At 42.8% G+C, this 22765-nt stretch overlaps 1 protein-coding gene across 2 annotated transcripts in view; it reads right to left on the bottom strand.

Moving 5' to 3' along the window:
- aqr (aquarius intron-binding spliceosomal factor) overlaps window positions 1-22765 on the bottom strand; it is a 47670-nt gene that overhangs the window by 3684 nt on the left and 21221 nt on the right. For both annotated transcript variants that reach the window (XM_035167092.2, XM_035167095.2), the window contains exons 25-33: window positions 22531-22640; window positions 19414-19549; window positions 16996-17205; window positions 14711-14848; window positions 14543-14614; window positions 13493-13680; window positions 13190-13361; window positions 9537-9707; window positions 3915-4000 (exon numbers count right to left, since the gene is read on the bottom strand). In XM_035167092.2, coding sequence (XP_035022983.1) covers window positions 3915-4000; window positions 9537-9707; window positions 13190-13361; window positions 13493-13680; window positions 14543-14614; window positions 14711-14848; window positions 16996-17205; window positions 19414-19549; window positions 22531-22640 — 1283 coding nt within the window. The remainder of the gene's footprint in view (window positions 1-3914; window positions 4001-9536; window positions 9708-13189; window positions 13362-13492; window positions 13681-14542; window positions 14615-14710; window positions 14849-16995; window positions 17206-19413; window positions 19550-22530; window positions 22641-22765) is intronic.

Below are 22765 nucleotides of genomic sequence, written 5' to 3'. Positions count from 1 at the left end.
GGAATCAAGTGAAGATTGTAAAGAAAGGAAAGAGGCAGTGTAGTGTGGGAGGAGAGAGGTTTAGTGAGGGATAAGCAGCGATAGGTGAGGGGGACAAATATAGACGCTAAGAGAGAAATAAAGAGATGGGAGGCAAAAGGGCAGGGATCAACAGCAGACATGGAGAGGGAGAGGGGGGAGGGTGCAGGAGAGGGGCAGATAGGTGACTGTTTCTTGCCATCCAGCAGAATTAACAGATTAGAGACAGAGGGGTCGACCTGCTTGACTCGACGTGAAATCCAAAGTGGTTGTTTATCTGCCCCACTGTAGAGGAATGCCACTGAATGCGAAGTATAGATGTCTTTAAGTCTTCCTCATATTGTATCGCTTTTACTTTTTGCTACACTACCGCCCCCTATGATTCCCGGTGGTACTGCTCTGTTCCGTCTGATTCCCCCGTGTCTGCATGTTTTCAAAAGACGTCCATTTCCCTATACATATCAAACGTTGAGCATAAATGAGCCTTTACAGTTGCAAACAAAAGACATTCAGGAAGAGAGACAAACCGTATTGCGCAGCTTCTAAAGGCCGTATCAATGTTTCACAAAGACGACCGATGAAAAAGACGGCACCTGTCAATGTTTTAGTACGTGATAAATCCTCGTATTGTGTGTTTTAGGTGTTGGTGTGGTCCACCTAATGGAGCTGTGCAAAACATGACCATTTAGATTGCCTATAAATCTACACTGAGACAAAAGCAGGGCCACAGAGCATGGAATATAAAAGAGCATTGAGGGGGAGTGAGTCTTTGGTTTACTCAAGCAGTGGAAGAATTCGACACGCTTGCAGAGATACACTAACATTAACACGTACAGCGCACACATTGACATGCAGCCAAAAAAAGTCCACCCTTGCACTTCAGGAGATTAAGAGGATTAATTCTTGCAATATGGATGATGACTTCCATGAATATGTAGAGGGGAGAAAAAACGGATTATGGGAAACCGTTGTCAGAGTTAACGTGTACAACCTACAGATTTGTGTGAGAACTGCTGCACATTTGGAGCGGCAGACACTGCATGGTGGAAAAAAAGCAAACTTCAAAGCACAACATTTCCACAGAGACAAACTACAACAGCCTCGAACCAATGAGCACGCGGCTCTAGAGGAGATGAGCCAATCACGAGGCACGATAGCCTGTGGACATGGCACAAGTGAGAAACGCCCACCTGGGCTGTGCTGTGACACGGCAGGGCAAAGTGGACGAGTACCATTTGTGTGTGTGTGTGTTCCCACATGCGAGTGTGTGTACATGTCAGAGCGTGTCTGGATCTGTGCTTCCTTGTCACAGTGTGTGCTCCTGCATGTGAGCGTGCCTGTGTGTATCAGCAGGAATGCCTCTCCTGTCAAAGCAAGGGGTCAGCTCATCATATGGTCAGCTGTGTCCCCCGTGGTTGTCACGGCAACAGATTGCCAGGAGGCGAGATGCAGGAGGAGGAGGTAAAAGTCAGTGGTAAAGCACCGTGATCCCAGTAGGTGAAAAACACAATGGAAAGCACAAGAATATCCCATGAATCACTGCTCTTTGAACCACTCAACCTTCCATTCAGAAGAGTCAAGGACCCCAAGATATGAATGAATATTAAGTTAAAGCATGAATATGAAAAATTGCATTAAAAGACATTCTTTAGGTATTTCAGTTGCTCTGTTATTTAAGGGGAAGTGTACAGGTTCCACACATTAAAATCAATGCTCAAGTCTTGGGCAGGTCTACCTTTGTTTGAAAAATTGGGGACAAAAGTCTGGGGGTGTATTAAAGTTGCATACAATACACAGAGACAGACAGTGTTGGGCAGAAGCCATAAAAATGTGCTGTTTTACAAAGTGAACCATTAAAAAAAAAAACCGAGGTTGTGAGGTGTGAACATAGAGCTGATGTGACTAAACAAAATCTTTAATTTAGTTTCATCTGCATCTCCCAGGAGCACTGTGGCTTGTCAACATGCATTTTAGCAAATTCCAGTCACAATTTTTTATATTTCTCTTTCTTCCTGAGCCCAATGTTTGGTGCAGTCACACACTTTTGTATCCTTGATACTGGAGGTGCATTTTCCTTAGTTCTTTTCCCACCGGTGGAAGAAATCAGTTTTCCTGTCGTGACCACGCCCCTGGAGGATGAATATAGCCCCATGTTGTATAAAATTCCTACTTATTTTAGCAACTGTGGCCACAGGAATATCAGGTTGCCCGAAGATGACCACTTTCTTTTAAAACATATTATTATGGGAATTTTTTGCCTTTATTGCATCGATAGAGGTGGACAGCAAGTGTGAAATGGGGAGAGAGAATGGGGGAGGGACACGCAGCAAAGGGGGCTTGCGCTACTAAGTGACAATACGGGCGCCTCAAAGACGGCCATTTTTAAGGTGTGCCACAAAATGTAGAATTTTTGAAGATATTTGTAGAATAAGTAAAATTCAGCTCTATTTCCAGCTTGTACGTACACAAGATAAAAGAGCTTTTAATAAAAACCCTTTTCAGGAAGAAGACAGCATCGTTCAAATATTCTCTTGTAACCACAACTGTTCTAACCTTGACAGATAAGTGTGTGTTCTCGAGGAGCCTGGGAACACTGAAGATCACTCACAGTAAGAAGCTGAATGCAGAAATAGGTTCACAGGGCCTGTCCTGGGTAAATAATCCCCATCAAAGTGAATAGAAACTAACTGTTCTAGTACTGTCCTATCCTCCTCCATTGAATAACTGCAAATTGTTAAAGGGATGTGTTTCGATGTGCAAAAGGCAGCCTTTAATATCCAGCGTAAGACAAGATCAAGTGACTGATGCTGAGAAGAGAGCAGGCACTGCTGGCAAGATAAATGACCACTTTCTGGGGCCCACTGCACTTCTCATTCCCAGCGAACACCAAGTTATTGCTTCATCTAGTTCTTAAATGTTTTTCTCTTGCCAGCTAAAACTGACCATGTTCACAGGTCGTGTGTGTGTGTGTGTGTGTGTGTGTGAATCTAGCTACAAAAGGAATGGGTTATTATTCACACTGGGGCTCCAATTTGCACACTGTCCAATGTGAGGACGGATGAAGGCGCTGGCGGTACAGCTGTGAGCTGTGCAATTCCAACCGCAGCTACTGTACATCACAGCCAGAGGCCAGCGAGGCGAGCTCGGAGTGCCGTGGAGCAGTTCAGCCTCAATTGTCTGGTATTAAAACATGCGGCGATTTAAGTGTGAAGAGCTCATTGGGATCTCATGGCAGCTGAGGAGTGAAAGGCCATTTCACTACAAATCAATTCAGGGAAATGAGGAAGGAGGCGGCAGAGAGGAGACGAGGGAGCGGAGAGATAAGGAAAAGCGAGTTGAAGACTGAAGAGAGGCCAGCAGGGGAGTACAGTTAAGCAGTGAGCTTTGGGATGTGGAGAGAAAGACGTAAAAAATACTGCCGCAGTTTGGTTAACAATCATGCATCTTAATCGCTGTTATATGGTTTGACTTGGTTCAGAACGGAGCTCTTTGTTCGATATTCTCAACCCAATCATCAGAGCACAATAGCTTCTCTTACCCGGGACAAAAGGTAGCGTTAGTTCCACAGACATGATCCTGTCCTGAGGCCCCCTTTAGAGTCCCTGCGTCAAATTTAGCTCATGCATAGTTCAAGACAGGGAAGACTCTTATTGTTTCTAGTCTTTTAGCAAACTGCGTTCAGTAGTTACACATCACAAAAGAGAGAACGCCTCCTGAGAGCAGCAGGTCTCGGGAGAGTTACACGCCTGCATTTATGCATGTGGCATATTCCTGGAGGATGTGTATCTTAGGTGAAGATCTCAGTACACAAGTATGTTTGCGGAGGAGTAGCTGCTGATGGTGTCTATTCTGGGTCAGGTACGTTTTTTCTGCTTGGCGTGCATCGAAGTAATTACCTCAGGTGTCCCACGGCTTTGGTGCGGACCAGTGAGAGGATGATGTAGTCATTCTGCTGACCCTGGAACCTGTCCACCGTAGTCACCTGCATGGACACACAAAAAAAATACTCATTGTTGGACAGAAACATATCATCAGATGTGCTACCTAAGCTACAGCAGTGTGTATTTACAAAAATAAATGAGTGTTTGCGTTTTAGGCAGGTGAAAGGATTTAGCCGAAATGTTCAGAAACATGAGCGAGACTGATTTCCGTCTTAAATTATTTTTCTTTTTTCGACGAGCACCGGTGCCTGTGTTGTCTTGTTATTACCGTTATCGCTTTGGGCCACATGGGCAGCAGGCAGGGCTAATACGGCTTAGAGGGCATTTGACGCCACTAGCCTCTTACCTGGGCCCAAGAGACCCAGGGCAACGGTACTGGGGGCCACACTGCATGACTGGATCAGAGCTTATTTCAGGGAGACAGAGAATGGAGGAGAGGTGGCTCTCTGTGGGAATCTTTCATTCAAAGCTAGAGGAAATTTGTGTCAGCCAATTTGCCTTTAAACCCTGGTAATCCTGTCTTGTTCGGAAGTGTACTTATTTCTGTACATGAAGAACAGAGATGTGCTTTGACACTGTCAGTACTGTCGCACCTTACATACAGAGAAAATACTGCACCTGCACTTGAAACTTGATATTTAGCCTGGAAGAGGGGATGCAACAGTAAAAACTGAACTCACTCACTGAGACACAAGAATAAAACCCGTAACTGGTCTTGGTAACAGGCCTTCTTGTCCATCTTTAATCGAGTTGCCTACTTGGAGGAGCTACTTTGAATGCCTCAGGTTCCAGGAGTGAAAGTCCTGTTTGTTTTTCCCACTGAGATTGTTGTGTGATGTGATTCACGTGACTTTGTAGCATTTCTAAATCTTGGATTGGTAGAAATCCTCAACAGCAGCAAAGACTAATGGGAAGTGTTGCATTTAGCGCTTTCACGTCAAATGTTAAGAAAACTGTTTGCTCAGAAATAAAGTGTAAATGATATTCAAATTGATGACCCTAACATAAAGCTATAGGATCATTACCTGATCAGGGAAAGTCCTGTGTTTCACTGTTGGGTAGCATGATCAAGAAAAATGTGAAATAGGAATATAAAACAGAAAAACCCACTTTGAGAATCCTCCTACTTATTATGGCATTGGCATCAAAGTTAAAAGTAGTAGCTGGGAGGTTTTCTCAGACTACATGAGAACAGAGGTTACAAAAACAAAACAAGTCTCAAGTCCTTTGATATTGTACAGAAAAGACTACTGTCAGGTTATATAGGCTACAGGCAGAGAAGTCCTAAGCCATGCAGAGAGAGGTTGTCTTTCCTCTGAAGATCTATATGCTAGAGTGGATCAATAGGACGTCAGCTACCATTGAGAAGCCACACAAGCCCAGGAGAACAGCAACCGACCTATGAACCAACCCGAGCTAAATAAAACATGCTGTGGTCCCAGTCACAGCCCTTTTAGCTCGTACAACTTCCAGTCATCCTGGAACTCCCTTTGCTGAACTGAACCACTTCCCAAAACTCTTTTGGGGTAAAAAAGAAGGCAAATAGGGTTGAGTGTGTGAATGTGTGAAAGGAAATGCAATGGGGCTAATGAGCTAATACACCAATACTTATTTAGGTCTCTCTGTTGCTATGCAGAACAGGTGCAGCACCAGAGGCAACAATATGTCGTTTTTTACAATAGCACGAGGCGTCGAGGGCTGTATGTGCACGTCAAAGGATAAACGTTGAAGTCAAACAGCCGAGATACACATGCATGCACGCACATGTCCACACAATTGTGGCATATGCAGAGTTTGCCGAAGTACGCTGTGGACTTACAACTACAACTGCATGGTTTAAACTGAGACAGTGCAGATTGTCTTGCAGAGAACAGAGAGGAGGGGTGGCAGACAGTGGCTACAAAGCCCAGATAGAGAATCTCCCCAAGGTGTAGCATTTTGCATGGTGTTTAGTTATTTATGAGGAATCTTCCAGGGAGTGAATTACAGAGGTCATGTCATTGTGGCACATGCGTGTCTGTGGATACAAGGAAGCACACAAACACACACATGCACGTTGTTATTAGGAGCAGTTGAGAATCATTTTCATGATACTCTATCTCTCAGCTGATTTCTGGATCTCCCCTATTTTTCGTTCAGTTACTCATTGTTGCATTGCACAGTGGTATTTACACAAGTCACACTGCAGTATTATCAGGGACTTTGGGATGTCTCAGGATTTCATATCTGTCAAAAAAAGATATGCTGGGAGATTTCAAGAAGGCATGTGTCCCCTCTATGTCCACATTTAATTCTAACACGTTCAGGCCACTCAGCGGAACTTTGTTTACTGTGAGGAAAGTTCCTGCTCTGCAGAGAAAAGAAGGGATGGGCTGTGTGTGTGTGTGTGTGTGTGTGTGTGTGTGTGTGTGTGTGTGTGTGTGTGTGTGTGTGTGTGCATGCTCAGCCATGTGAATTAGTAAAGGGAGGAATGCAGAATGTCCTTCCTCTCTTCTAATTCATCTCTCCTCGAACATAGATGTGAATTTAAACTAACTAATGACAACTCCATCACTTGTGTTTCATAGTTTGCTTTCTCTGGATTTCCGTGGCAACCACACATGTAACAACTCTGAATCCAGTTTGTATTTATGGGATTAAGTTTTGTTTAGTGACATGAATGAATACATACTATCCAAGTGATGAAAATACAGACCCAAAAGTAAACTTGAGTGTACTTTGTCCAAAATTCCCAGAGTACACTAGAAAAAACATTAATGCAAATGCATTGGTGCATAGCTGCATGCATGTGTGTGCCAACTGCCGTATTTGGGATTCAGCTAGTGTCTTCATTTGAGTTTGAGACTGGTGCTAACTGGCCCTCCTTAATTAAAGTCGTGACAGCAAAGGGTGCTGGCTGTTGACATTTTCTTGGTTTTAGCCACTGTGACACATTGTCAGACACACCGGACCCGGCGCTCAGCACGATGACCTTTCAGCCGCTCAGCGTTTTCCCACAAGAGTCCCTTTCTCTTTGTCATCTCTCCCCTTCTCTGGCTATCTTTCTTCTCAGCAAATCTAACAGCCTGTCACCCCTGTCACTTTATTGCTGGGCATGCATACTGACTCAGGCCACGAGCACACGGAATAATGCTTTATGTCTTAACGTTGCAGGACATCCGACATGACCAAGCACAGTTTTCTGGCGAGCTGTCAGAACGGGGAATACACTTGATGACAATGCAACAAGGTGGGGTTGCACATAACAAAACACAGACACAACAATAGGAAGGATCATTAAACACTCCAACCCTGCAGGTGGGTAGAATGCACCATTAACTTGAAACTGCAAACTGTTAATACAAATCACTTGGACAATTCATGAAAAGCAACTTGCTGAGAGGTTTTTTTGTACCTTAGAAATGTAGATTTTTAGTATTGTCAACAAATTAAACAAAAACAAAAATCGATGAATTGAGGCTGATACACTTCCTCTGTGCCACAGATCTCCAATTGGCCAAAAAAAACTATAGAAATATATACTAGAAATATCTGTTTTTGAACCATTTTTAAAAATGTATGTTAAAAACATCATAATGAATGGGTTTAGGGCCGATTGTCTGATTGAGATTTCATTATATTTGTTGACAAAAAACAATGTCATGTGAAGCTACACCAGGCCGGTGTGGAGAAACACCTTGCTTTATCACTCACACTTGAGAAGCAGTAAAAATATACAACATCTCTGTAACTATGGCACAATTATACAAAAAAATTATAGGTGATGGAGCCATTTTCACTCAAATCTCACAACTTTCTCTGGAAATCCTGGATAGTCTGAGACATTGTTAAGTCTGTGAAAGGCCTGAAGAACCAGGAGCAGAAGAAAGGTGAGCATGCGGGTAAAGAGAAAAGGATGAAGACAGAGGAAAGGAAAAAACGGAGGCCAGCGGGTAAAAGCATTTGGCAGTACAAACAGAACAGTGATGGGAAACTGTGCCAGCGTTTTGCTGACTTAACACCGTGTAAAGGAAAGAAAGCAAGTTCAGGGGAATAATGTGGGCTGGATGGAGAGAAAACTCAACAGGGATCCTTCAGGGATGAACACAGCTCAGAGTTTACACCCACACTCTAAGCATCCAGGCTCTTTGAAATCGTTTACACACACACACACACACACACACACACACACACACACACACACACACACACACACACACACACACACACACACACACACACACACACACACACACACACACACACACACACACACACACACACACACACACACACACACACACACACCACGCTGACTTGCATTCATTGTGGACATCGTAACCAAAACATATCCCTAACTTTAACCATGACCGATTCATGCCTAACACTAACCTCACCACAATTCACATCACACCCCAAACCTTAACCAGGATCTCAGGCATGACATTTAGCCTCATTAGGACCAGGCTTTTGGTCCCCATGAGGTCTACTGGCCCTGACAAGGTCAGTGTTTATACTAGAACAACATCCTAAAGAGGCAGAAACAAATGAGTGCACACACTCTTTACAGAGGTATGCAGTTGGCTGCTATGTTCCCTGTTGCAGAGAAGAGAGAGCACAGCGGTGTCCTGCTCTATTTGGGTCTTATGACCTGCAGCAGTCTTAACGGTCTCATGATTTGATGAAGCCGGACAATGAATGCCATGAGGAAATAAATTTGCTTTGCCTAAAACCGTGTAAGCAGATCAAGACTTTTCATGAGCCACTTATTAGTCTTCCATGAGACCAATGTAGATTCACTTAAATCAAAAGATTACTGTATGTTACACTGCAAGTATAAAGACTTGCAAATCTACTTAAAATGCCCAAACTGTTGTTAGTGATAAATAACTTAAAAGAGAACAAGTGTGTGTTTGTTGTAACATTATCCAGAAACAGCAGTAGCCTTGTGGGAATTGAGAGCTGTGGATGTTCTCTCTCACAGTAACAGAGAGTAAGATGCTGGTGAATTGACAGCAGCTGACATCTCGAGGTGTGAAGAAACTGTGCTCATGTGCGTGTCATGTGTATAAGGTATGTCCCCACTTAACTAGTCTGACTCCCACACACATATATAATGTATAGAGTGAAAACACACATGTTGGGACTGTGGATTCCTTCTTGAGAGAAGAGGAAATAAAACGTGTCACCCTCATGTGATTAGGAGCAGACACATACATGTGGAATCGGGTGTGTTTGTGAGCTACACCACTTGAGACGTACGTATATGTCCTGTATTTGGCCTTTCAGGTGAATTTAAGTCCCTCGGCTGAATGTAGAGACAGAGTATGAATCCTTGAAAGGCTTCCAAGTACAGTAAAATTATGCTGCTAAAGAAAGGTGTGTGCTGATTTAGCCTTCTTACAGAACACTACATCAAACAATTACCACAAACAACTTGTTATTTCACAGGATTCTGCATATTAGCACATTTCAACTTGCAAACTTACACCCATGTGCTCTATAAAAAAGGCTCTTTTAGCATTTTATAATGATCTATTTGATAGAATGGACTGCATCCTACTTAAAGCATGAATTAAGTGGTGCACGTGTCCTTACCTTGTTGGGCTGTCTGAAGAAGGGATTGCCACCACAGCGCTGGTTGATGACGTCTCTGATCAGGTGTTTCTGCCCATTGTAGGTGGTGAGGATGCTGATGCGGTCGGAGGGGTAGCCCAGTAGACGCATGTACATGTACAGAGCCACACAATACTCAGCCTCCGCCAGGTTCTTCGCAGGAGGAGAGATAAGGGGAGAGGATAAGATCAACATTATTATATTTTCACAAAACAATATTGTAATCAAACGGAGACAAAACTGATGTTTGGGAGATTGACATAGAAAAGTGTTTTCCATCTGTACGATTTCTGAGTAAATCATAAATACAGGGGTCTTTCTTCCTATCAGCGAATCCAGGGCTGTCTGCTCGTGTTTGACACCTCGCTCTTCACATTCTCTCGTAACATCTTGCTCTGGCCCTTTCCCGCCTGTCAAGTGTTTAAATTTCCAGCCGGATAAAAGCCCGCTCATTCATGCATGAGTAGCAATCTGATCTGGGCTGGAATTAATTGCCTCAGACAGAGCTCAACACCACCACTCGCCAGGCTGGGACAAAATGTCCCATTCCAGGATCCCCTACATCGAGGCAGAGAGGAGGAGGAGACATTTTCTAATATGGTTCTGATTTTCAGTAAGTGGGGAGTAGCTAATTGGGGTTTCAGATGTGTGACAAAAGGCTGCATCATCAAACTTTTTGTTACTTAGTCTGGTGGCATAATGTTGTCAAACTACTATTACTGAATTTTCATGTGAATTGAGAAAGGCCAGATCTTCCAAATAGCTGCTGCAGGCTGTTTCCACATTCTACATTAAAGTGCATATTAAAATATAAATGTATATGCAAATACAGGCATTTAAAATAATAACACGGTCCTAAATATGTAAACGAGCAAACACGCATGTACTTTACAATCAACAAATTCCTCAGCGTGTGCACGTGCATCATCGCTCCAAGGCTGTACTCTGCCCTTCAAATGTGACCAAAAAAAGAGGGCAACAGTTTGCATTATTCATGCAGTTTCAATTAAGCCTGGACTGCAGCCTCACATCTCTGATAATAATTTATGCAGCCTCATCAACTGTTCCCGGTCCAGCTGCACTGGAGTCAACACATCAAAAACAGTGACAGCCTCTGTTGCTCCTCATGCGTTACCTGTCTCCAAATTTCACAAATTCTTAATTGTTAATGGCCACGCCATGTTTCAATTCTTTGCTCAAGTCCAGCAGCAAATGCCAGGTATGAGTTGCTGTTGTTTTAAATTGAATATATTAAAAATTGGTAAATTAAATATGATATGCATATCAGTGACAAGATGATTGATCTTGTTTGCCCAAGTAGTCCTGTTTCAAAATCATGCTTCACCAACAACTAGAGTAAAAAATATTGAAGTAGTAACCACTCCATTTGAGATTTGCGATCAAGGTTGTCACTGTATACCCATAATTTAAGTTAAGAATCTGACTGCATTACACATACTAATTAGGTTGCTTTATAGTTTGGTTGCTGAGGGAAAAAAAGATCACGAGACCTATATACATATGCATGAGTCTCTCTCTCACACACATACACACACACGGAGTGATATCTAAGTAGACATCTGGCTGGCATTTCCAGTTTTCCCTACTTTATGTGCATGTTTAACATAAATGTGATCTAATGCCCTAACACCCCAGAGATCTGGGTAACCATAACAACAAGGTCAGACCCAACCCATAAAGGGTTTGAGCCAGTAGGCCAAGGCAAGATGAAGACCGTGGAGGATGGAGGGATGAAACGGGCGGAGAGCGACAGAGATATGGGAGAAGGAGAGAGAGGCTTGTGGTGTAGATACAAACACATAAGAGGTAAATAAATTCATATCAATCTGGCTGACCTGTGAGTAAAGCACGTCATGCCATATGCTCCTGAGCAATTTAAGATGTAGCGAAGCAGAGAAAGCTACACTAGCAGGCCTGGTTGGCTGAGCAAAGCCTTTTTCTAACAGAAGATGTGGATTTTGATAAGCATCTACCCTGTAAGAGCCATCTGACAACTTTGGAAGTACTCTTAACGGGCTGAGACTCCATAAGGAAAGTGCTTTAGTAAATGAGCCAGAGAAGCACGGACAGACCTTTGGACTATGGACTGTCCGTGTGCATGTGTGTGTGTGTGTGTGTGTATGCGTGTGTGTGTGGGGTGTACAGTTCCTGTGGAAGTGTAAAACGGGTTTTGTGCAGTGTTTGTTCAGCTGTGACAGGCATTCAGCATGCGGTGGATACAATTGCTTCTCTAGTGTCCAATTTATCCCCCCCCCCCTAGTTCCTTGGAAAGTGTGTGTGCTTGTGTGAGTGCATGTCTGTGCACACTTCTATCTTTGTGAGGACCACTCTGAGTTGCCCAGCGTATGGAGAGAGGACATTTCTGAAATCTGAGAACATTTTGGTCTTACTGACAAAGCTTCCATGGGGTTTGAGGGTTAAGTCTGGGTTAAGGTTGGGCATTTAGCTGTGATGGTTACATCTAGGGTAATGGGTGTGTGTGTGATTGTGTGTGTGACAGGGTGAGTGTTACTGGCAATTCCCTTGAGGCGCCAGAAAATGGCAACAGGCAAATAGAGTTGAGGCTCATGTGACTTCATGTCTCGAGAAGTGCACATGATTTGGATTTAAAAACAATAAGTGCAACAGACACTAGCGTGCACAATGTTCAACGCTGCACCGACATGGAGGACTGGGATAGATTCATTAAACATTTGTCTTATAAACAAACAAGTCTTGATTCATTCATATATTAATTTATCAACTAATTAGACCAATTAATCAGATGCTTCTGGATTTTTGATTTCTTAAACCTCTGTGGTGTTAATTATAAAAATGAAAAATATATCTCCAACAACTAATCTGGTTTATTTTTCCTTCCTTTAAAAAAAGAACACAGCTTCTCAGAACCACTAGATAATCATGTTGAAGAAACTAGTTTTGACTGTTAATGTCTACATGGTAGTTTTCCAGTTGAAAACAACATTTGGGCTCCTGTGCTGGTGATGTGCCAAAATAAAAAAATCTTACAAACCACCACACAGTCTTGTCACAATGAAACAAAATCTGGTTCCTTGTGTGACAGACCAACCCACTGGTCTGTGATGGGCAGCCAGTGTTAGCTGCAGACCAAGCAGGGTTATGAATATATCATATGGACCGGTAGCTAAACCATTATATTTAAATAATGAATGAACCGCTGTGTAGCAGCCAATCCAGAGGATATGGAGGCCGGGGAGGGATATGGTTCTCTGCTCTGATGGAACTAAGTGTACATGAGTGTGTATCTGTGTAAGGGAGTGAATAAACTGTGTTTGGAAACTGCCACACATACTGTAACAGGAATGATGTCTGTTGGTTCAACACTGTGTGTGCACCTGTGTGTAAGAGAGTTTGTTATTTAGCAGGATTACGCAAAAAACTACTCAACCAAGACAGTAGGAAGAATCCAAACAGTTTTTGATTGGCTCCAGATTACGGATTAGATCCAGTATTTTCGGTGGAGGAACCTGCTCACCGAGCGCCCTTTTAGTTTGATTGTTGATTTTAAAAGTAGAAAGGTTTGAAGTATACACTAGATCCCATTTTTTGTTGTGCTGTGTGTGTATTTATGTACTGCAGTGTGTACTACTAACCTGGTAGAAGTAAGGGTTGGGCTCGGATTCACCCACACCATTGAAGTCCTCTACATTAATAAGCTGGAAGTCAAAGGTTAGGCCAGGGTTGGGCACCTGGAACTCAGGCAGTTGCTGGACATGAGGCAGGTTCCCCAGGTGTTTGTAGCGCCAGTTGTACAGATTACACAGGCTGTGGGAACAGGGAGAAGAAACACTGTTGTTACTGTATGCTCTTTAACTGAGTGGACAACATTGTTCATTAACACACTGCACCACACGTAAAGTAAAAACTATTATTGTGTTCCTGCCAGGGCGACCCACCTCGCTCGTGCACGGCCCTGTGCATCCAGGTCTATGGTGGGCACTCCCAGCCGCACAAATCTGGTGAAGAGAGACTGCTCCATGTTGGAGTACTTCTGGAAGGCCATGTTCTTGATAACAGGGGGCAACTGGTGGTGGTCTCCAATCATGATCCAACGCTTCAGTCTGCTGAAGCCATCCTCTGGGTTCTGTAGAGAGAAAAAAAACCCAACAGAAAACCTGTTAGAGACAATACTAAAGTGAAACAGGTATAAAGGATCTTTGAGACTCCATATGAGACTTAGTATATATATATCTTTGCATTTTGCACAATACAGGTGGTGGTTACAGCCGTGCTCCAGAGAGAGAACATGTCACAATATAATTGGATGTACAGAATAGGATGCTATTCTGGTACTGTGTTCTATGAAGGGCTATTTGGCCTAAATCTTAGCCACTGGCAGTGATGCATTGACGGCCACAGTATAGCCTATTTTACTCAAGTCTACATTATGCTGCCAAATTTTGCTAATTAGATGTGGTTTGGGTCTTGACCTCAGACAAATCTGATACACCGAGCTTTTTAAGTCAAGAGCTGATTGAATCACTGAAATCACGGATAAGAGATGATTGACTGAATGACGACCGGGAAGTGGAGGAAGAGGAATAAAGAGTTTAGCTGTGACGTACACCTGGCAGAAGGCTCTGGCTATGGCTCACTAGAGAAGAGATAAAGAGAGGAGCTCTGGCGAAGTTGTTGAATGGGCCGATGTGCTTAACGGCCTCATCTGTAAACAGACATCAGCACTATCTCGGACAATTAGGCACAACTACCAAAGACAAGCACCATTAATGTGTGTGGAGCCCATCAGTCAGATCTTAACAGCGCAAGTCAGGTAATAGAACACTACATCTCGAGTTAATGATTAAACTACACCTAATGTGGAAACTTACAATACCTCTGGTTTGGCAGATAATTTTCAAGCAGGGCATTGGTGTAGATCTCAGTCTTAACCATTAATCATGCAGATATTAAGTTAAAGATTCATGACTTATTCATGAGAGGCTTACCTGTAACAATAGAGGGATGAAGGTCTCGATCTCCAGAATCTGAGCCGCTTCTTCCATCAGGATGTTGTCATACTAATGAAGAGAGTCCGAGATGTAACTTAGCAGAAATACTGAAAGTAACGACAGCGAATACAAGCTCAAACAGGCCGTCAAGTGAGAGGAGTCTACCTTGAATCCCAGCTCCACAAGGTCGTGGCGTTTGAGTGCAGCATGTGTACAGGTCATAGCGATGATTTTGGCTTCCTTCACTAGCAGGTACTTGGAGCGGTCCAGGCCACTTCTCAGCAGCTCAAAGGCCCTAAACTCCTTCAAGGGTAAAGAAGAGGAAAAGCAATGACAAACATACGAGACTGAAAAGAAGTGCCGGGTAACCTACCCTGCCTTTTAATGAAGCATATTAATATAATCCCTCTGCATTCAGACCTGTTCAGACCTGGTATCAGCCCATCTCAGGTTATCCGATCACAAGCGTACAGCTCAAAGTACATCAATTCACACCTGTCATTAGAATGAGTCTTCACATGTGGTCAGATCTCACTTCCCTGCTCTAAATGCAAACTAAAAACATTCATCATTTTTGTTCACATTGACCAAATGTTTTTAGGATGGAGAGAAAGAGAGAGAAATGATATGTGGCAGTTAATGGTGATCCGTGTAGCCCAGGACAGGTTTATGTTCGCACAGCTAAAAGACTACATGCACCCCCGACCACGTCCGAATGTGGTCTAAGTGATCGGATCTCAAATGTCCTCAATGCTTCCTGTATTTAGAGCTGTGCACTCGTAATTGGATCACCTGAGATGGATGTTAATTTCAGGTCTGAACAGGGCCACATTCTCCTCCCTTCCCATGATGCAGATACTGAGACAACCACACAGGGCTGCTGTGCAGAGAGAGTACTAGTGTAGTTTCCTGTTCAATAACTGCACCTTGAGGAGAAGTGCGGCACATATCTTCTTACATGCCTTACACTGGAATGGAAAATCAAAAGCCAGTTTTTTTTTTACCAAAATACGAATCAGTTCACTTCAGAAAGTCGATCATCATGGCGGCGTGGGGGGGGATGTGGGTATACAGGTCGTACTATTTTCACATTGCTACACCAGCTGTACACGGGCAGCAAAGGGAGAGACGGGGAGGGAGGATGGGAGAAACAGACTCGGACAGCACTGAGACATAAATATTTGATGAGTTACTATTTTAGCACTATATTAAAACCAATCAAAAGATAAAATATTGATGGGGTCTATTTTTAACCCTCATGGCTCCAGAGCGGTTGAAGGGTGAAATCAAGATGGTAGGTTTTCAGGGACACAGAGACGAGAGAGAAGGGGAAAAAAAGTAAGTAAAAAGGTGTGGTGGGACTGCGGAGGAGGAAACAGGAGATGTTTATAGAGAGGAATCTCAGGAGGCACACCGTGTCCCTGTCTGTCGAGCAATACATTCTTGGGATATTCCTATGACAGCTTATTCCAGACTGCTCTTACTTTTTGAAAGGCAGACAGATAAGCAAATTCAGCAGGATGTTGCTTCCCCTGCCCTGCACCACTGACAGCAATACCTCTTAATGGGTGTACAGATTTCACTGCAGCATGGGTGAGGCTCAGGGAGGAGGGAGAGGTGCTGTGATGCAGTGATACAGAGGCCAGCCAGATAAATCAAGGTCACCACATGTGTTGGGATATTACCCCAAGCCAATAACTTCTTTATTGCTTTTTCAGAAACCTCCTCGGTGTACCCATAAATCTGAAATGTTATTGTTATCCCTATAGAAATATAGAAATGATAACAATGTGCTTGAGTGTGAAAAAAGTTTTTAAAAATAGATAAGTAGTCATATCCTTCACCATTTTTGTGTTGCCTACCTTTTTCCCAAAGGGTCATCAAACATACATGTATAATATAGTACTTTTCTGTATCTTATATAATGATTGTGTCTTTCAACTGAAGAGGTGATGACTTAAAGTGGCAGGAGAGCCACTCATAAGCAGACACATCACTGAGAGACAGTCAGTGTCTCACCATTCACTGCTAATCTACAGCAACCTGTCACTATGGTGGCCAGTGAGACACAGTTACTTGAGAGGGAATGTTCAACACCTAGACAACCTGCTGGGAAACAGTCCAAATACAGCAGACATATTCTCTGTGTGTGTGTGTGTGTGTGTGTGTGTGTGTGTGTGTGTGTGTGTGTGTGTGTGTGTGTGTGTGTGTGTGTTTAAGTCAAAAAGAGGAAATGACATGTTTACATTCGATTTGAACTTGTGCTGCTGTGAATTTTAGCGCAAAGCAGGTTGAATTTAACTGTATTGACATGCTCTATAAATAAAATTGCCTCGCCTTATTGCAGTCAGGTAACGTCTTTACATCCCGCTGATTGACGCTCAGTGGGGGAGAGAGTGTGTGTGTGTGTGTGTGTGCGCGCGCGCGCGCGCATATGTGTGTGTCCTTACTTCCAGCTGGGTAAATATTTTCTTGACGTGGCGGTAGCAGCCCTCTGCAATGTCCATGTCCTCTTCATACGAGCGACCCTTGAACACAGGCTGTGGGGCGTTGGAGAAGTACTTGTGGAAAGGAAAGAATGAAGCCACAGCCTCCGCCTCCACTGTCTTTCCCTGTTTGGGTTTGACTTTGCTCATGTACTGTTCCCAGCGAGAGATCACCTGTAGTGGGCAGAGAGGGCAGACGTCAGGTGTATTCACATATGAACTCCTGACAGTGTCCTGTACTTGGTTCTCTGGATATTGCCCTTTTCCCCATGCAGAACACAAGCAGAGAGTGTCTGTGAGATTGTCTCTATTACTTATTTCTTTAAACGTCACAAGCACACTGGCAGGTTCTATGTGATTTCAAGGTCAGCAACGATATTAGGAATGAGAAGTACCCACACAGCGGCCAAAAGAAAAGTGCCATTAATTCCTAAGATGTCATTATAAAACCTTTATGAGAAAGAAATGCAATAGAGACTTGATATTTTACAGTTTAACTATACACTTGTAAAAAATATTAAAAACAAATAGAAAATGAAAATATAACCAAATATATAGAACTTGAGTTAAGATTGATTTAAATGAACATGTTTTCTGCATTGTTTATTTTGTAAGATGACAGCATCAGCATACATATAATATCAGTAAAGGTAAACGCAGATACCTCATGTGTAAGGATCATAAAGACTTATTACATTAACTGATAAATTAACCATTAAGTACAGTGGTACCCCAATTTGGTTTAAAGTTTGAAAAATCACAAAAAAGCTGCAGTAGTTTATTGATGGAGATTTAATGTTTAACAAAAAGCTGTTTGAGCACACGTGGGGTTGTGCGTGGCACTGACCTGCCTAAATGGCGCTTGCTGTATTTTCTTTAAACCTGTGTGACCTTATCTCGAAGCACTTTACTCAAAACTTAACAAATGAGAAGAGATTGCCTCACTCTTTCAGAGGTGCCCCCGCTGAGCTCCTAATAAACCAGCTTCAACCAAACAGCGGGGTAGCCTACTTCTATAAATACCCTTGTGAAAAGAAAAAAAAAACTTTAAGGATAACATTAATGAGTCTGCTGGAGGACTCGGCTTAATTGTGTGTTAAGTATCTGTCTGTACGGACTATTAAGACCCCATCAAAACCTTGACATACAAGGTTTCAGTGCATATACATTGTTCTCATCGCTTGATGACAGAAAAGTCTCCCTCAAGGTCACGGATTCACTCCACTAACAACCCCATCACATTCCCATCTTTAAATGTCTCTACACTGATGGACAGAGATCAGAGCTAAGACAAATACTGAGCTTAAATCAAGTGTGCGTTGGGAAACAGCATCAAATTAATAGGGAACCACAGTGGTTTGTGCGAGAGACAGACCACTTAAAGACTTAAAGACCATTTTGTGATAGGATCACAGCAGCTGCTCTTCAACACATGCGTTCTTACCCATGAGTACTATGAAGTCATACCTAAATTATTAGTACTTCGCAGTTTTTACGGCTTATTCTACTCAGTACTACTAGTGAGTACCCATGAGTACTTGGAACACACAATCTTTGAACTTGGCCTTAAACTCTGCTTTCATTTTGATCCCAATCATTCAAATATGAAGTTTTACGACTACATCTTTCACGGGCATACTGCATGACACTATCATCATGACCAACTCTGACATGTAAACACTAATCAAAGTACTAAACTGACCCAGTGGTAGTTCCTTCTTCAGAATCCTATTTTGAAATGTCCTCAGATACAGAGACATACACACCAATTACACACCACACACACAATGATGCATTCCCTCGTTCCTTACCCTAACCTTAACAATCACAATGAAAAAAAAAGGTTGGAGATACACCCTGCACTTCCTTATGTTACAACTGTCTATGATGTCTATTTTAAAACCCTCCTAGTGAAGCATGAGAATGCAAGTTAGTAACTGTCTGCAGAGGATTTTTTCCCCAGCAGCCTGAGAGGACAGCGATAATTAGGTGACAGGAATAAACAGTCAGGGTTGGGACTTTCGAGGTATTTGCAGTCCACGCGAGAGTGAGTGTTGGGAATGCAAACTTTAATATCGTCTGGTTTTGATTGGCATGAATATGTCTGAGGACCAGGGCAGACAATGCAGAAATCTATTTTAATTCATTCAGCAACATATCCCCTGCATCCTCCTAACTTTCTCTGTAATTCATAAGTCAATATTAATATCTGTAAACAAATTTCAAAGATGTTTAATGGTTAAGTAGTAATACTTAGAGAAGAGGCTGACAAAACAATCAGGACTTTGTTCTGCAAATCTTTTTATGCAGTCACATTTTGCATCTTTTATTCTTGTCACATAAAAAAAAAAAAAACACAAAATCACATTGTTATAGTCTTACCTGGTAGAGGTAGAAGTGTCCAGCTGTCTCACAAGTGTAAGAAACATCTCCCGGGACGTCCAGGCTCTCCTGTAACCTCCCCACCTCCCGGAGGAGCTCCAGCCTTCTGGCCAGGACATAGTTTACACGGCCATATCTGGAGATGCACAGCACGGCATCGTTAGTCAACTTTCTCAACACTTTTGTACGAGTATAAACAGAGTCACAACCATCTGGAGCAGCAGAGATTGGTGTTTAAGAGCGACCTACATGCTGGTTTACACCTCAGACAAACAACTGATATAACGTATCCTCCAAATGTAGATTCAGCCTTTAACCTGGTCTGGATCTCCTCCCACCATGGCATCATATTGTTTATCATCCATGAATTGATTAATAGAGCAGAGTTGATATCAATCTGATGGTTGTCATGTTATTGTTGATTTGATTTTGAGTAAATCTGGTTGTAGTTGCCTGTATTGTGTGTCTGCCCTTTGAATCAGAGCGTGAGGGTGCTCGCATTCTGGTCACCTGAGGACATGTAGGGTTTCACAGAGTAAGATATATTGTAAATATGGCCTTTGATTACAGGTTGAAGATGACAATGCCTACTTAAAGGTTAATCTAGGTTCTTTCATGCATCCCTGTCTGTGAGCAGCTAAACAATAATGCTCGAGAGCAATTAGGAGGTGGCAATGAAACGAGCAGCGCACACAGACAGGATGTGGGAGGGGTCGCAGGGTAATACTAGAGGTGAGCTCTATTTTTAGACCCGGTGCAGAGATCCTCAGTCAGCAGATGACTCAAAGACGACCACACTGATCTGCCTGTTTGGCCTGAAAAAAAGAAAACGGGGGAGTGACCTTGCTTCTTAGGATGACAGACCTGTAATGCATTCAGCTACTCTCAGGGACAGAGACCCTAAATAGATATGTGTGTGTGTGAACAACAACTTGAATTTATCGACGTAGTTTTTTTTAATCCAATAATGTTAAACTTGCACACCATTGCGGCATTTGTGCTGGAACCTGGACGGCAATACTGATTTTAATGAATCTAGGGTACAAATAGAGACTGTCAACAAATTAATTTTAAATGTGATCTCCTCTATGTTCCGCTCTAAAAATCTCATTAAAAAAAAGGCACAAAATTCATCACGTTATTCAGGGAGGCATTGTTAATTGATAGTAACGTAGTTTTCCCTTTTGTTCGGCTTTCGGAGGAGCACTGCCTTCCATTTTTCATCTCATATACAGTGTTAATTAAAACTCTCTGGCTCCTCGGTGTCAGTGGGGTGGAAGGAGTGTAGAGTCTGCATGTTGTTGTGAGGCAGCCAGGCAAGCGGGGAACATATTAAATGTTGCTAGCCAAAGCTCTTTCTTTTATATCTGTTGCTGCATTATTTAAGAATGCAACAGACTGCTTTCCCCCCCTGTGCAGACCCAAGCTCCCATTCAGCGCTCTTGATTCTGAAGTTGTTACACTGGCACTGAGCAGCATATAGCAGATGAGACATGCACTTAAACCCTCCCTTCCTCCCTCCTCTGCAAGTGTTGCTAAGAGATATAGGGTGTAATTTGCGCAGAGCCACAGATGGATGAGGTGGTAATTAAGGATGTCGGCTATAAGGGAACTTTAAATAGACCCAACGTAAAAGCTGAATAATATTCAATAACAACGAGCTTTATTTGAACCAAGGTTAAAAAATTGCTGTTAAAAAAATTGACGGCTCTGGCTGATTCATCTAATAACGGTGGTAAATATAGTGGCAGTCATGTAGAACTGTAAATGTTTGGGGTATCGTGAGATAATCTCTTTTTCTCGAGTCTGTCATGAGTGCTTAAAGTGCACTGTCCCCACCTTCTCTTTGCCAATCTCACTATGAAGCAGTAGTGAGGACTGAGTCACTATCCTTCAAGGCATCACACACACACACACACACACACACACACACACACACACACACACACACACACACACACACACACACACACACACACACACACACACACACACACACACACACACACACACACACACACACACACACACACACAGAGACTTGGGCGAGAGAGCTGGTGGAGCTTCCTTAACAGGACTCTAGTGGTTCTTGTCTGAGGCTATTTGTCCTGTGCCCTGCCACCAGTGCAGTATGAGGAGTAGCAGAATTGTCTGTTTTATTTGCCAATTAGGGACAAAGAATGTTCTAAAACAACTAGTATTAAATCCATATGTTGCTTTAGTTAAATCACAGTCAGGTTACATCTCTGATCGCAGATTTAAGGTTCCTTCCTGAACTGAATTAAATAAACAACTGATGGTCTTAAAAATCTGAAATTAAAGGAACATCTTCTATGTAATCATTTATTTGTGTATTTAGTCATTTTATTATTTCACCATGTTGTAAATTAATTATTAGGTTTCATGTATCACTGAGGTTGGGAAATGACAACATTAGTACTTAATACTTTCTTAATGATCCAGAATAATTATTCAGAACTGGGGAAGACTGTTTACTGAAAAGGTTTCCAGAATGTCCAGAATGAGTCATTATCTATGACTTGTAGCACGCCCTGGAAACAGTCTTGGGTTCTTCAGATTTTCTATACATACATGTGGTAAATCTACATCTCAATTTCTCTGTGAGTGCAGGGCAGTGGGGAAAGATCCCTTACACTGGTAGAAAGGCCTGAGAGGCCAATGATGCCTAATGAAGATAAACCAGGTTCCTGGCCTGGCATATAGAAGTATCGAGTAGCCCTGTCACTGTGTTGGCTCACACTAATTATGTATGTGGGCAGCTGGTCTGTGTTAATACACGTGTGGGGGTGTGTTTGTGGGTGTGTTTGTGGGTGTGTGTGTGTGTGTGTGTGTGTGTGTGTGTGTGTGTGTGTGTGTGTGTGTGGGTGTGTGTGTGGGTGTGTGTGTGGGTGTGTGTGTGTGTGTATCGGCTGTGATCAAACTGTGAAATTTGCATTGTGCATACAACAATTTATTGAATGCACTTTCACACATGCATGTGATAATTCAAGTTGTCTTGATTCATGCATGTGTATTTCTGTTTGTTTGGCTGCATGTGCCTGGGTATGTGTGTGTGTGTGTGTGTGTACTCTTGCCAACTGCCCCATGCTGTCTCACCTGCTGAAGTCTTTCTCCGTCTCCAGCTCCTCCTCTCCGTGGCCCAGACGCAGGAGGTGACGCTCATCGATGTCTAGAGCCATGATCTTTTCAAACAGCTGGTTCAGAGCCTGGAGTGGAACGAACCATGGTAACAAGTAAACATGATCAAACAAGGAAAACCCTTTCTTCAATGTGTGTTTATTATTATCTGTCAACAATGCCAGTGCATATGAATCTGTTATGATCTTGTTAT

This window comes from Hippoglossus stenolepis, chromosome 10 (assembly GCF_022539355.2).
Source record: "Hippoglossus stenolepis isolate QCI-W04-F060 chromosome 10, HSTE1.2, whole genome shotgun sequence".
Lineage (NCBI taxonomy): Eukaryota > Metazoa > Chordata > Actinopteri > Pleuronectiformes > Pleuronectidae > Hippoglossus > Hippoglossus stenolepis.
Note: the sequence above shows the minus strand (reverse complement) of the source record. Positions and strands in the feature narration are given on the sequence as shown.